General features: G+C 36.1%; 1 protein-coding gene across 3 annotated transcripts in view; it reads left to right on the top strand.

The window, feature by feature from the left end:
• The window catches only part of URI1 (URI1 prefoldin like chaperone), a 73,454-nt gene that overhangs the window by 20,834 nt on the left and 38,454 nt on the right, over positions 1-14,166 (top strand). For all 3 annotated transcript variants that reach the window (XM_012448434.3, XM_064381529.1, XM_012448435.2), the window contains exon 2: positions 8,330-8,364. In XM_012448434.3, coding sequence (XP_012303857.2) covers positions 8,330-8,364 — 35 coding nt within the window. The remainder of the gene's footprint in view (positions 1-8,329; positions 8,365-14,166) is intronic.

The raw sequence follows: 14,166 nt of genomic DNA, 5'->3' as shown, positions 1-14,166 counted from the left end.
ACATGTCTCTTGTTGGCCTTTTCTGTATTTTTCATTTTTTAGTTTTGAATATCTGGGCTTTAATTTGGATGTTTTCTTTTGACCTATCAGGTTCAAAAATCCTGATTTCTGCTATTTAATCTCCTTTTAATGCCGTTTATTGAGTTAATTTTTGATTCTTCAGTGGTAGAATTTTCATTTCTTTGTGTAGATTTCAGTTTTCTAGTGAAAATTGCTATTTTTTTTTTTCTGAGATGGAGTTTCACTGTTGTTGCCCAGGCTGGAGTACAATGGCTCAATCTCGGCTCACCACAACCTCTGCCTCCTGGGTTCAAGCGATTTCTCCTGTCTCAGCCTCCCGAGTAGCTGGAATTATAGGCATGCACTACCATGCCCAGCTAATTTTGTATTTTTAGTAGAGAAGGGTTTCTCCATGTTGGTCAGGCTGGCCTCGAACTCCCAACCTCAGGTAATCTGCATGCCTCAGCCTCCCAAAGTGCTGGGATTACAGGCTTGAGCCACTGCGTGCAGCCGAAAATTGCTATTTTTTCCATAGATTCCTTTTATCTTTTCCTCTATTTCCTTGAATGTATGAATCATTATAATGTTTGTTAACACCAGTATCTAGATTGCATGTGTATTTGGTTCTGTTTTATTTTTTCTTTTGATTTTTGGTTATATGATCCTGTTTCTTGGCATCCTAGTTATTTTTGACTAGATGCTGGGATTGTGTCTTTAAAGATTATAGATATTCCTGAAGGTGATAACTTCCTCTGGAAAAGGCTCACCCTTTCTTCTGCCAAGGCAGATGCGGTGGGAGCTGGTCACCTTCCTCCAGGCAGGTACTGGGTTGAGTGAAGGCCAGGGTGTTGTTTTTAGTAAGGCATCTGCTGCTTCCGGTTTCTTCAGGCTTTCATCTGGAAGCCTGATTTTGCTCACTATGCCATATTTTCTTGGAGGCTTCTGAACTCTAATTTTTGTTTCATCTTGAGCTCTGCTTTTCAGAGTTGTAGCTTATCTTTTTGGCCTTCACAACTTCAGAATTTGACAGGTGCCATGGGAGGGAAACCAGCTGTATGCTTGAGACCTCTCCTGCTCTAATTTTGCTACCATATAGCCTTTTCCGACTGCTCAAGGTTCTGCTCATTTCTGTCTCCTAGCCATGGCTGTCTTCTCAGGGCCCAAGTAATTCTCAGCCTCTTGCGTGTGCCTCCTGTTGTCTGAGAAAAAAGTGGCTTCAGATGATCAGCTCACTCCTCCACAGTTCTCCCTTCTCTGCATTTTTAGTCCCTCTTGTCCTCACTGCTTTGGCAGCTCTTGGGTGCCTTTAAAGAGATAATTTTTCTATTTATCTATCTCTTCTACTCTATGAGAGTTACAAGCTTTTTTGTCCTTTTTGGAGTTATATTATAGAAGTTTAGACTGAGATTTAAAGTTCCATAGCTATTAGCAGTGATTTACTGTGATTTTTGCTACAGTCTCACTGACAGTGGTTTTTTTTTGTTTGTTTTTGTTTTTTTTGAGATGGAGTTTCACTCTTGTTGCCCAGGCTGGAGTGCAATGGCGTGACCTTGGCTAACTGCAACGTCTGCCTCCCAGGTTCGATTTTCCTGCCTCAGCCTCTCAAGTAGCTGGGATTACAGGTGCCTGTCACCACACTCGGCTAATTTTTTGTATTTTTAGTAGAGACAGGGCTTCACCATATTGGCCAGGCTGGTCTCGAACTCCTAACCTCAGGTGATCTACCTGCCTCGGCCTCCCAAAGTGCTGGGATTACAGGTATGAGCCATTGTGTCTGGCCAGTGGTGTTTCTTTAAAATAAAAATGTGCTTCTTTAATTAATGCTTAATAAGATTGCTTTAATTTAATTTCTTTGTTATTTGAGAGGATATTTTTCTTTTTTTTTACTATTTGTATTTACTCTTCAGTGGACTGTTTGTTTCCTCTGAGCTCTTCACAGGCATATTCTCCTAATCTATGTGGCAAGCTTACTACTCTAAAGTTTTCTTAGTTGTAAATCATACAAATGCTTAGAAGGAAATTATGAAAGAATTTACTGTAAGAAGTCAGGAGGAAGTCAAGGGCAGGAGTTTTGTGGGTTTATGTGTTTTGTTTTCTTGTATGTTTATAGTGTTATTTCATGTACCAGCTGCTTTAGATGGTTGGTTAGTTTGTGCAGATCCCATCGTGGTCTTCTTTTCAGGAACAGAATCTGTAATCACTTGAGGCTGTAATGTCCAAAGTAAATGAGATTGGTCTAGTTAGCAGCAGGTATCCACCCTCTCCATTCATTATGGCTACAGATGGAGAAATGGAATTCTTTACCTATTCTTTATGGAAGAAGAGCAAGGTTTCTACAAGGAAGGTATGTGCATGGAGAAGAAATGACTGATATATCTGGAAAACAGTGGGCTTGCAAGGTGGAATTCAGGCAGTTATTTCAGATTCAGAAATGTAGGTCACAATTTCTAATCTGCAATTCAGAAGCCTGAAAATCACTGAAAACAGTTATTCTTAAGTTTATGGCATACTCATTTTTGACAAAACTAACTGATATGGGTGAGGCATTTATTACATTTTGAATATTCATATGTTTCATTGCAAATGTTATGTTTACTACAGGGGTATATGATATATGTGATGTATGTATGTCCTATATGACTTTACTAAAATATAAACGCCTTCTGCGGTTTTTGGGGGTGATAGTAGACCTGTCCTTCTTTAAGAGGACTTGTTGCTTGTTTACTTATTTATGGCGGGTGAATGCTGGTGGATGAAGGAGAACGGCCCTTACCTCATGGAGCTTTCAGCCACAACAGTTAAGAGTTTCTGGATCTCTAGTTCAAGTAATCCTGAAACCTTCCAAACATGTAAGCACCTTCATTCTTAGAAATATTGCTGAATGCAGGGCGTGGTGGCTCATGCCTGTAATCCCAGCACTTTGGGAGGTTGAGGTGGGCGGATCACAAGGTCAAGAGATCAAGACCATTCTGGCCAACGCGGTGAAACCGTGTCTCTACTAAAATACAAAAATTACCTGGTTGAGGTAGCATGCATCTGTAGTTCTAGCTACTCGGGAGGCTGAGGCAGGAGAATTGCTTGAACCTGGGAGGTGGAGGTTGCAGTGAGTTGAGATCACACTAATTGCACTCCAGCCTGGGTGACAGAGCGAGACTCCGTCTCAAAAAAAAAAAAAAAAATTACTGAATGTGTATGTTACCACTCTTAAAATATTTCCAATAGGAGAAAACTGTAATAGCATACTAAAGATAGCTAATAATGATTACTGAAAGAAAAAAAGAGCCTAGTTTGGAGGTCAAGCCAACCAGGGAGTGAGATGTACAATGCCAAAGGACGTTAGACATAGTCTGATATTTGTGTACAGTGAGACTAGATTGGAATACAGACAGAAATGCCTTAGAAGCCTGTGTAGGAGGAATCTGGCTAAAACGTAAAGGTAAGGATTAAGGAGACTGTTTTGATTCCATCTTAGCTACAATTTTAAATAAGAACATGTCAGTGTTTTAAGAAGTGGCTCCATACAATTAGACTTGGATTTCATTAGCAGTTTTGCTTTTCAGGATATTTATAACATAATTTGTTTAAAATTGAAATGGTCTTCTTTACTTTTATGGTGGTTTGTTTGTTTGTTTATTTATGAGACAGGGTCTCCCTCTGGCTCCCAGGCTGGAGTGCAGTGGTGCCATTTCACGTCACTGCAGCCTCCACCTCCCTGGTTCAAGTAATTCAAGCTACCTGAGTAGCTGGCATTACAGGCGTGCACCACCACACCTGGCTAATTTTTTTTATTTTTTAGTAGAGACAGGGTTGCACTTTGTTGACCAGGCTGCTGAACGCCTGGCTTCATGTGATCCACCAGCCTCAGCCTCTCAAAGTGCTGGGATTACAGGCATGAGCCACTGTGCCCAGCCTATGCTGGTTTTTATACAGTAACCCTCAATTTACTGCAGTTTATCCTAGTGCTTATTGCCTTTTTTTTCTGTTAGGAACCTGTAGTCAATTCCTTCCTTCTTTGCAAAGGGGTTTATTTAAAGGATTTGTAATTCTGCAAATTTTATTGAAAGTACACTTCTTGTATACTTTGGTACTGATATTTATATACCTACTTGACAAATCTATCTTTTAAGAAATTATTTTCAGCTTTTAAGTAACTGTCACATAACAGTGTATGTCCGGTATCCACAGCTCCCACTGATACTATTTTCTTTTTGACTCAGCAGCTTTAAAACCAAAATAGTAAGATCTGTCTTGAAGCTACAGTCTAGCAAGAGAAGCAAGCTATGTAAATTTAGACAGCTCTGATTAGCACAGTTCCCAAACTGTTGTATTATGCATTAACCCATACGGGAAGAATTTAAAATTGCAGTTTGGTGAGAAAAGTTTTAGAAGTGAAGCGTTTTTGAGAAAAGTATCAAAGATCAAGAAACACTCTTGACCTTTTAGGCTTTCTGCTCCAGTCTAGTTTTAATGCGGCATTGTGTTGAACTTGCAAAACTCATAGGTTTATGCCCTCTTGTGGTCTGTCACCAATATAAATAGCACAGATAAAAATTTTAAGTACTGGAGAGCCTACTGTATGTTACTGGTGTCCTTTATAAAATAATTTCTAAAAAGCAACTTCTGAGGAACAACAGCTAAGAAATGATTATTTCTGTTTTCCATGTAACTTGTGGACTTTAAAAATTATCAAATGTTATTTTAACCCTTGGTAACAGAATGTATGTATATGTTAGCTGGACACTAATGAACAGAAAAATATTCGTTCATTAGGGTGGACTGTCCATCATTGTCCTTCTGGGCATCTAACCCTATTAATTTATAAATATCTTAAAAATATGATAAGGTGTGATAGTAATTATGGGGTTAGCACACTACCCTTCCACCTTTAACTAAACCTAACAGATAAACTAGTAAATGATGTTTGAGAAATATGTTGTTCGTTCTTACTTTTTTCACCTGAAAGGGTCAGGAGCTGTAAGAGGCATTGGAAGAAATAAGGATTATAATGTTAGTGAATTGGTGAACTTAAGCTTATGGAATTTGCTTTTACTGACATGATTGGCAAGGTCTTATTCATGACTGTGGGACTGAGGAACTAGTGGAGGAGAAATAGCCATAGCAGCCAGTGTTTTAAGACTGCAGATGTCACCAGTGTTTTTCTGCTGTTATGCAGTAAGTTGCATATGGTTGGAAGCAGGCCAGTATAGGGACTATGGGCTTTAGGATTAGATAGAATCCCTATTAGAAAGACTGGGTTTTAAAACTGATTTCATCTCTTACCAGTTCCTGGACAGTTGTGTAATATTAAATAAATTAGTTCTTCTCTGAATACAAGTTTCCTCTCCAAGTAAAGATTAAAACCTCCTTCATCAAACTCTAGGCAGCTTGTTTTGTCTTACACAGTGTTGGCATATCCCACTGTTGTTACTGCTCATAGGTTGAAGACAGTTTTCCGTTGTAAAGAACGTATGCCATATGACTTAGGAGTCACTGGCTTGTTGGTAAAGACTCCTAAATGGTGGTAAATCAGCTCATAGTTTTTTCTTTACTGTGGACTTCCTGCTGTACTTCTATGTAGGTACGTACTTTATTATGAATTCTTGAGTCTAAATGAGGTCATTATATTCAAGAATTTACTAGTTCAGTTATTTCGATGTCGAAATAACTGTTTTTGAAAAAAATGAAAATGATACAATAAGATTTTTTTCTTTAGGGGCACTGTTGCATGTTTTGGCAGGTTTTAAAAATAAAAAAAAAACTAGTATTCTTCTTCCATTTTGATCTTAAAGTAATGAAATGTTTTTGTTTCTTTTGCTGTGTTTTTCAAGTGTTGCTTGTATAACAAGGCTCACTGCCTTGTGGTTACTTTTAAAATTTAATACTTAAAGGAATTCATCTAACTCCCTTTTCAGGATAAATAAGATTATTTGGAATAATTTAACTTAAGAGAAATATAAGGCTTCTTTTATAACCCCTTCTACAATTTCTAAGTTGTAGAAATTTACTAATTTTTTTCTTTGAATAACTTTCTGTAAAACAGAAGAAAAAAAAAAACCTCAAAATATAATAGAACTGCTTGGGCTTAAATCTTTTTTTGCAAGTAGGTGTACCATAAATCATGTAAAGAAAGATAATCATAGGCATTCCATCAGAAGGCTAGTCTATATATTTTCATATCTACCTCTTTCATCTTTCCCCTTATTTCTCATTTCCAAAATATTTCTTGTGTAGTTTACATTTGGATCGTGCTTATTTGAAGTCTTCCATGTTCTAAACACTATATGTTATATACTAATAAAGACTTGAAAATGTAAAGCAGCATTTTAGTAGTGAACATTTCTCTTGTATGTTGTGAAATGGATTTTGTTGTTGGTCTGTCTTCCTAGGGAGCCTATTTTAGGGAAATAAAAGGAACAGGGGAAGGATGGCCAGAACAAAGTAGAGGGTAGACTATAGGGAGTGATGTCAAGAACACATGCCATTCTACCAGTGATGTGTTTTTTAAACATAAAAAGCATATATGCCAAATTTACATATTTACTAATTAAAAAGGCTTCCTGGAAACATTAGGTAGACTATCTTCTATAACCTTTAACACTGTCACTAATGGATATAGCTTAGAAAATTTCCTCCAAGGTCCTTTAAATAATGTAAATGATTATGAATATGTAACTAGTTAATATGCAGCTATGAAAGGATTATCATGTAGAGGTTAATGAACATTCTGCTCTTATGGTTTGCAGGGCTTTGCTTTCTGTGCTTTTGGCTCACTTCATGCTTGGAAACACATGCATTGGGATTGGAAAACATCCTGACTGTTTTTGGGTCTCATCTTTTAATGGGGTTGTTAAATAGGAACTTTATAAAAAGGATTTCATGAACATTTTTTTTCCTTTTTCAATTTACATTGAATTCTGTTTGTCTATTTTGTAATTACTGCCAAATCAGAAACAGTGAAATGGATTGATGTAGTTTTAGCTTGGCTCTTCCAGATGTAAAGTCAGTGCTCTATTATATATTGCCACTGTTATTAAGTGTTGCTATGTGATTGATACTTACTGAGAGATCTTCATTCTAAAATGGACTTTTTATACTGAGTTAATGTGTAGTATGGTTGAGTTTCTGAATATAGCATGTATTTTGGTACAGGATTGCTGTCTTAGTATTTAAAATGTCCCCAAAGAAGACATCTATTTCAGGAATTAAATGTTATAATAGAGGAATTTAGTGACAGGTCTAAAAAAAAATCTTGTGGTTTTTTTTTTTTTTTTTTTTTTTTTAGGGGGGACGGTGAAACATTGAGCATACACAAGAGATAATATTGGTATTTGGAGCAGTGAACTAGAGCAGCGTTTTGCAAACCAGATAATGCTGCTGTCTTTTTCACATGGCCTAATCTTAAGCATTTTGACTTTCATCTCCCAGTTTCTCTGTCCCTGAAATGATGCTATGGTATTCTAGTCTGCTGTTTAAAATTTTTATTAATAGATAATTTAAAAGTAGAGATAATTAACAATCCATGAAAATAGTGTTAATTTTTAAATTGTCTTCAGAAATAGTGTTATTTTTTAAAATTGCATTTTTCTTTATTGACTAAATGTTCTTATTTTCTGAGCATTTTGAGAATGTACTGAAATATCTCCAAGGAAAACAAATAACTTTTCTGCTTAATTTCATTGTTATAGTATTATAAACATAGCTTATAAACTGGCTGTGAAGTGCTTACAATCTTTATCATAATTCACTGGGGAATAAATGAGCTGTTCAGAGCATCTCCTTATCCCAAGTATTTCTTCTTGAAAATGTAGTAGAAAAATATCACTGAATTCATTTTTTAATGTGTCAGAATAAAAATTACAGGTGAAAATGTTTAGAGATACACTGACAAAATAAAGTATTTTCACTACTGTCATTTCTTTTTTTTTTTTTTTTAACTGACGAAACGTGGATGTTACATTGGTTTCTTGTTATTTATAATATTTACGTATTCTACAAAATACGTACTACTGAGAACAGGTCTGTAGATTGTACAAAATACTAGTTATCTTATATCATGTGTCACCTAATAGTTATGAAGCGGGTTTTGTACCAAAGTATGAATCAGAAAGCTGTAATTTGTTCTGCAGTTATCAGCCTGCATTAGAGGGTTATGATAAAGTGTGCTGCTTAAAAACTAACATTCACATCTCTGTGCGTTTGACAAATAAAAATGTATACTGAGATGCTATTAAATCTGTAAAGCCACTGTTCTTGTTTTCAGATACACTGATTTTTGTAGCTCTGTGCATAGCTCTGTTTTTTCATGAGTAGTTATCTGTTTTCATGACAGGTGGTCACTAACTGCCAAGAGAAAATCCAGCATTGGTGAGTGAAAGATGGTTTTATTACACTTCTGAAATACTGATGGGGTAACCTACTTGTGTTTAAATAATGTGTTTGCTGTTTGTGTGTGTATATATGACCAATAATTGAATTCTTCCAGTAATCTCCATTTTGAATGCCTTTGATACTAATTTATATTGTCTTTCACCCTTTTCTGAATTACACGTTTCTGATTTTCTGACGTTGTGTTACCACTTGTATTTATTCTAAGTGCCTTCTTTCCTTTTTTTTTTTTTTTAAGTTAGAATACTGTTAATATTGTGAATTGGAGACTGAGACATTTTTGAATGTAATCATAGAGAGTTCTGTTTTGGAGATACTTCTTACATTTTAGTGGAAAAACAATTGGAATGAGTTACTTTAAAATAATGATGGAAATAGGGCACAGAAATGTTTTCCCAAAGTTTGAAAAAAATCTAATTGTCTACTTTTCAGAGCTTGTTTTATTGACTGTACTTTTTTTTTTTTAAGAGAGAAAGCATTATCTATTTTAATGTGCTAATCTATAGTTAATAGGACCATGTTTGGTAAATAACACACTTTCCTTTGGCTTCTGAGGAAAATGCTCAATTTAATGGTGAATAAAATCTTATATTATGAGTTGTCATAAGGTATAGCTGTTGATCTTACAGATACCAAATTACAATATATCCATGCTGTGCATACGAAGATTTTACTGAGAGAACAACAGGAGCTGTCTTGATTATTGTCTGCAGGGTTATTGCAAAAATCATGGTAACTGCCCCTTTAGTGGTGAGATTAAACCTTCGGTTATACACCATCAAGCATATAATATTTTAAATTTATTTTAAGAGGCTTTTTCTTCATGCCTGAGAGATCTCCAAGGAAATAATTTATAGTTAGTGTATATCAAATGTTTTTTGGTTTAAATGCACATAGGCTGCAGGCAGTGGATAAGAGTGAAAATCAGTGCAATCTGTACACATCATCTTATTAAATTTTGACTGTTGGCTTGCAGAAAATAATCTAAAACTAATAATACCCACTTTATAAATAAAAATTCAGGACTTCATTAATTTTCAATAAATGCATCGTTGTAGTTGCTTCCACTGGTGGTGTAAGTCTGTCAACATTTCCATAATGGTCCATTGGCCTTTCATTATACATTCAGTTCAGGTTAAAACTTGAAATACAAGTCCTTGGCCAAAGAATTTTTTCCCCAGCACATTGAGTCAGAGTGGCCCATTTTACAAATAATTTCCAGGGGAAGTTTTATTAATGTAGACTTCTATCTATTGGTTTTGGTAAGAAGTTCAGGAAATTAGAAAGATACTCACTGAGAACAGAAGCTAGTTTACATAAATGGGTGAATAGTAACTTTCCTCTGGTTCATTTTATAAGATTCTTATTAGAGAGTTGTTTAAGGATAAAGGCACGTTTTCATCCTTTTATTCACAACCCCTGCTCTGTGTTTGGTTCAAAATAGGCACTTAATAAATGTTTGGGTAAATGAACACCAAATATATGGTTATTTTCTGTATCACATTTTAGTTTACAAATACTCTAGTAGTGCACAAGTCTAGTGAGCAGTAACAGAAATGTGACATTTACTTCACGACAGGTTCAGGTGACCCTCAATTTCGTGTTTCAGTTTTTTAAAACCCTCTAAACTATAGAAGCTTAGCATATTTGCCTATACATATCTTGAAGTAATACAGTACTTTATACATTAAAAAATTAAATTTTTTTTTCCAGTTAAAATTTGCATTTTCCTCTGAATCATTTCTGATTTGGTTCAGAAAACAGACTTTTCTGTTTGCTTTTAATGAGGATCTATACGTGGTATCATATTACTCAAATCTGAATGGCCAGTAAGTTTATCAATTCATTATATCAAAAAATTGAAACCGAAGTGTCTGCATTTCCCTGAAAGCCAGGAAATTGCTATTTGGGAGCATGGTGGAATTCTTGTGATATTTTTGCATTCTCTTAATTCCGCAAACAATGATTGAGTTTCTACCATATGCCAGTATTGTGCTGCTGTTTAGAATTGAAAGACCCTGCCATGGAAGAATTCATAGTCAGACATTAAACAGGAAAATCACAATAATTTTGTGCTACTCGCAGAGATATGAAGCAAGTACAGGAGTTCAGAGACTGGAGCCATTCTTAGGGTGTCTCACACACTACTTTTTAAAGCATGTTGCTTTAATTCTTATTTAACCCTTGGTATTAGCCTAGTCTAAAATACAATTTCTGTTAAGCTCCTCTTCTTTATGGGTACATACCAGTATAATAAAGAAGAATAAAATACATGATTTGAAAAATGCATTGTCATGCTAGTGATGTTTATGCTTTGTGTAATTTTTTTTTTGTTTGTGTAATTTTTAAAGGATTCTTTAAGGAACAAGAATGTATATTCTAGGTTCAGAAATAATCTAAATTGTTTTTTGTTTAAAAAAATGTGGAACAGGGAGTAAAAATATTTGTAGAAAAATAGGAGTGAAAATGGTCTGGGACTATAGGATCTACCCAAAAAAGTCTTTGAGAAAATTAATTTAAATCCTGGAACTTTGGTGAACTAAGACATTTATAGTATTTGTTTAGTTAATAACAGATAAAAAGGAAAGATTCAAGCCTAAAGGTTGAGAATTTGTATGACATTATTTTAGAGCTAATAATAATGGTTTTCAGTTTAGTGAGGATTTTAAAAATGTTTTTCAATCAAACGTTTTTTTAATAATCTCTTTTACTTAACTCAGGAAATAAGGTATTATGAAATTCACACACTGTCATCTTATTAAAATATGAGGATACTTCCCACTGTTTGGTCCACTAGTGGCTGATCATTCTGTTTTTGGATTATTTGTAACTTTCTTTCTAATTCTTCCTTAAAGAACATGGCATTTGGAGTCACAGACTGTATTTGAATCCTGTCATTTATTAACGTTTTGACCTGAACAATTACGTTAAGAATCTCAGTTTTTTCTTATAAAGTGATGATGTTATACTACTTAACTCACAGGGTTGTAGTGAAGATCAAATGAGATCATGTCTATAGAACACTGCGTGGCACTCAATAAGTATTAATAGTAGTTCATACGTCTCTTTTGATAATTTTAATTGTCAGACAAAAAAAAAAGCCAGTGCTTTGTAAATATTTGTGAATATTTAGTGTTTATTCCATTTTTTGTAATGATGGAGAGAGAGTTGGCTTTCTGTGAATTATTGTTACAGCTTTACATGAATATTTTAAAATCATGTTTTGTTATGAAGAATTTCAAGTAAGAGGTGATAGAGTAGTATAGTGAATCCTCATGTACTCATCAGCTTTGATGATTATCAGCTCATGATTTTCTCTAAACTGTTTCAACATCTTACCTTGCCATCTACTCCTGCTTCCAATTTTTTTTTTTTTTTTAACTTTTTTTAGATTCTGGAGGTGCATGTAGAGGTTTGTTGCAAAGGTGCATTGCATGATGCTGAGGTTTGCGGTACAGTTGAACCCATCACCCAGATAGTGAGCGTGGTACCCAGTAGGCTGTTATTCAGCCCCTGCCCCTGCCCTTCCTCCCTGCTCTTGTTTTCCCCAATGTTTATTGTTCCCATCTTTATGTCCATGTGTCCCCAGTGGTTAGCTCCCACTATAAGTGAGAACATACAGTATTTGGTTTTCTGTTTCTACATTAATTCACTTAAGATAGAGGCCTCCTGCTGCATCCGTGTTACAACAAATATTTCTTCTTCTTTATGGCTATGTAGTAGTCCATGGTATATATGTACCACAGTTTTATTATCCAGCTCACTGTTCATGGGCACTTGGATTGATTCCATGTCTTTGCTATTGTGAACAGTGCTGTAGAGAACATACAGGTGCATGTATCTTTTTGGCAGAATGATATTTTTGGGGGGTAGTCTATATTTAGTAATGGGATTGCTGGGTTGAATGGTTGTTCAGTTTAGTTCTGAGAAACCTCCAAACTGCTGTCCACAGTGGCCTAGTATTCCCACCAACAGTGGAAAAGCATTCCCTTTTCTCTGCAGCACTGCCAACATCTGTTTGTTTGTTTGTTTATTTATGAGACAGAGTTTTGGTCTTGTTGCCCATTGCCTGTGCAATGGCATGATCTTGGCTCACCTCAACATCTGCCTCCTGGGTTCAAGTGATTCTCTTGTCTCAGCCTCCCGAGTAGCTGGGGCTACAGGCATGCGCCACCACACCCAGCTAATTTTGTATTTTTAGTAGAGACAGGATTTCTCCATATTGATCAGGTTGGTTTTGAGCTTCTGACCTCAGGTGGTCTGCCTGCCTCAGCCTTCAAAAGTGTTGGAATTACAGGCATGAGCCACTGTGCCTGGCCTATATTTTTTGACTTTTTAATAAAAACCATTCTGACTATCCCATCTCCAATTTTTAAATGAATCTAAGTCATATCACTCCATCCAGAAATACTTCAGTGTATGTCTTTAAGAGATAAGAAAGACTCTATATTAACTTTTAAAGGTTTAAATAAAAAATTTTAAATTAGGCAATACATTTACATGTTTCAAAATTTAGGAAGTATGAAAGGATGTAAATGATCTATAGGTTCCTCCTACCTTTGTCCCCTAATTCTCAGTTCTGTTTTCTTTTTCTTTTTGAGATTGAGTCTTGCTCTGTCGCCCAGGCTGGAGTGCAATGGCGCAATCTTGGCTCACTGCAACTTCTGCCTCCCGGGTTCAAGCGATTCTTCTGCCTCAGCCTCCCAAGTGCCTGGGACTACAGGCATACACTGCCATGCCCAGCTAATTTTTTGTGTGTGTTTTAGAAGAGACAGGGTTTCACCATGTTGCCCAGACTGGTCTCAAACTCCCAAGCTCAGACAATCCACTCGCCTCGGCCTCCCAAAGTGCTAGGATTGCAGGTGTGAACCACTGGGCCTGGCCCCTCAGTTCTGTTTTCTGGAAGCAGCAGTTTTTACCCGTTTCTCAGAAATCTTTTCAGAAATGGTTTGCATAACTTGTTTGTGTATATATGTATGTTGTGTGTGTGTTGTGTATGTGTATTCATCTACATGTTTATATATGGCTCCCATCCTTTTGGACAAAAATGAAATCAGATTGTACTTGTTCATTTAACACTATACCTATCCTATATCATTAACTAACTGTTCCTCTTTACCTCACTTCCGTAAATTTCACTGTGTGTCAAACATCTAACTTTCAGAGTTACAAAATGAGACTTGGAAATTTTTTTTTTAAATAAATAATTGCTATATCAATAAGAGTACAGCTCTGTAACTCAAAATATATCCTTGCTAAGATGATATATTTATTATTTTATTGCTCCTTAGTAAAGTTACTTCAAAACTTAGTGGCCTGAAACAACCACCGTTTACTTGCACAGGATTCAGTGGGTGTGCCTATTAAGCTGGGCTCACGTGTGTGGTTCTTCTGCTCGTCTTGTCTGGGCTCACTGCTTTGGTCGCAGCCAGTTGGTGGCTGGGTCAGCTGTGTTTTCTGTCCAGTGCTGTTGGTTGAGCCTCTACATCCGTGTACTCTTTTGTCCGGCTTACTTTCTGTGGGCATCTCAGGGCAGCAAGAATGGAAGCTGCCAGGTCACATTACGTTGGTTGAAGGAACTCACAAAGCCAGTGAAGATTCACAAGGTGGGAAGATAACACCCACCTGTTGAGAGGAGGCGTGAAAAAGAATTAGTGGTTATTTTTAATGCACTGCAATGACTTTATTGAATAGGTCCTACACACACAAAAAGGAAGTCTCCTTCCTTTATGTTGACTGGTGAGAATGAAATGAAATAGTACATGGGGCGCCTGGCAGATC

The sequence above is a fragment of the Aotus nancymaae genome, unplaced genomic scaffold (assembly GCF_030222135.1).
Source record: "Aotus nancymaae isolate 86718 unplaced genomic scaffold, 86718_ANA_hifiasm-v0.15.2.pri h1tg000028l, whole genome shotgun sequence".
Taxonomy (NCBI): domain Eukaryota; kingdom Metazoa; phylum Chordata; class Mammalia; order Primates; family Aotidae; genus Aotus; species Aotus nancymaae.
Note: the sequence above shows the minus strand (reverse complement) of the source record. Positions and strands in the feature narration are given on the sequence as shown.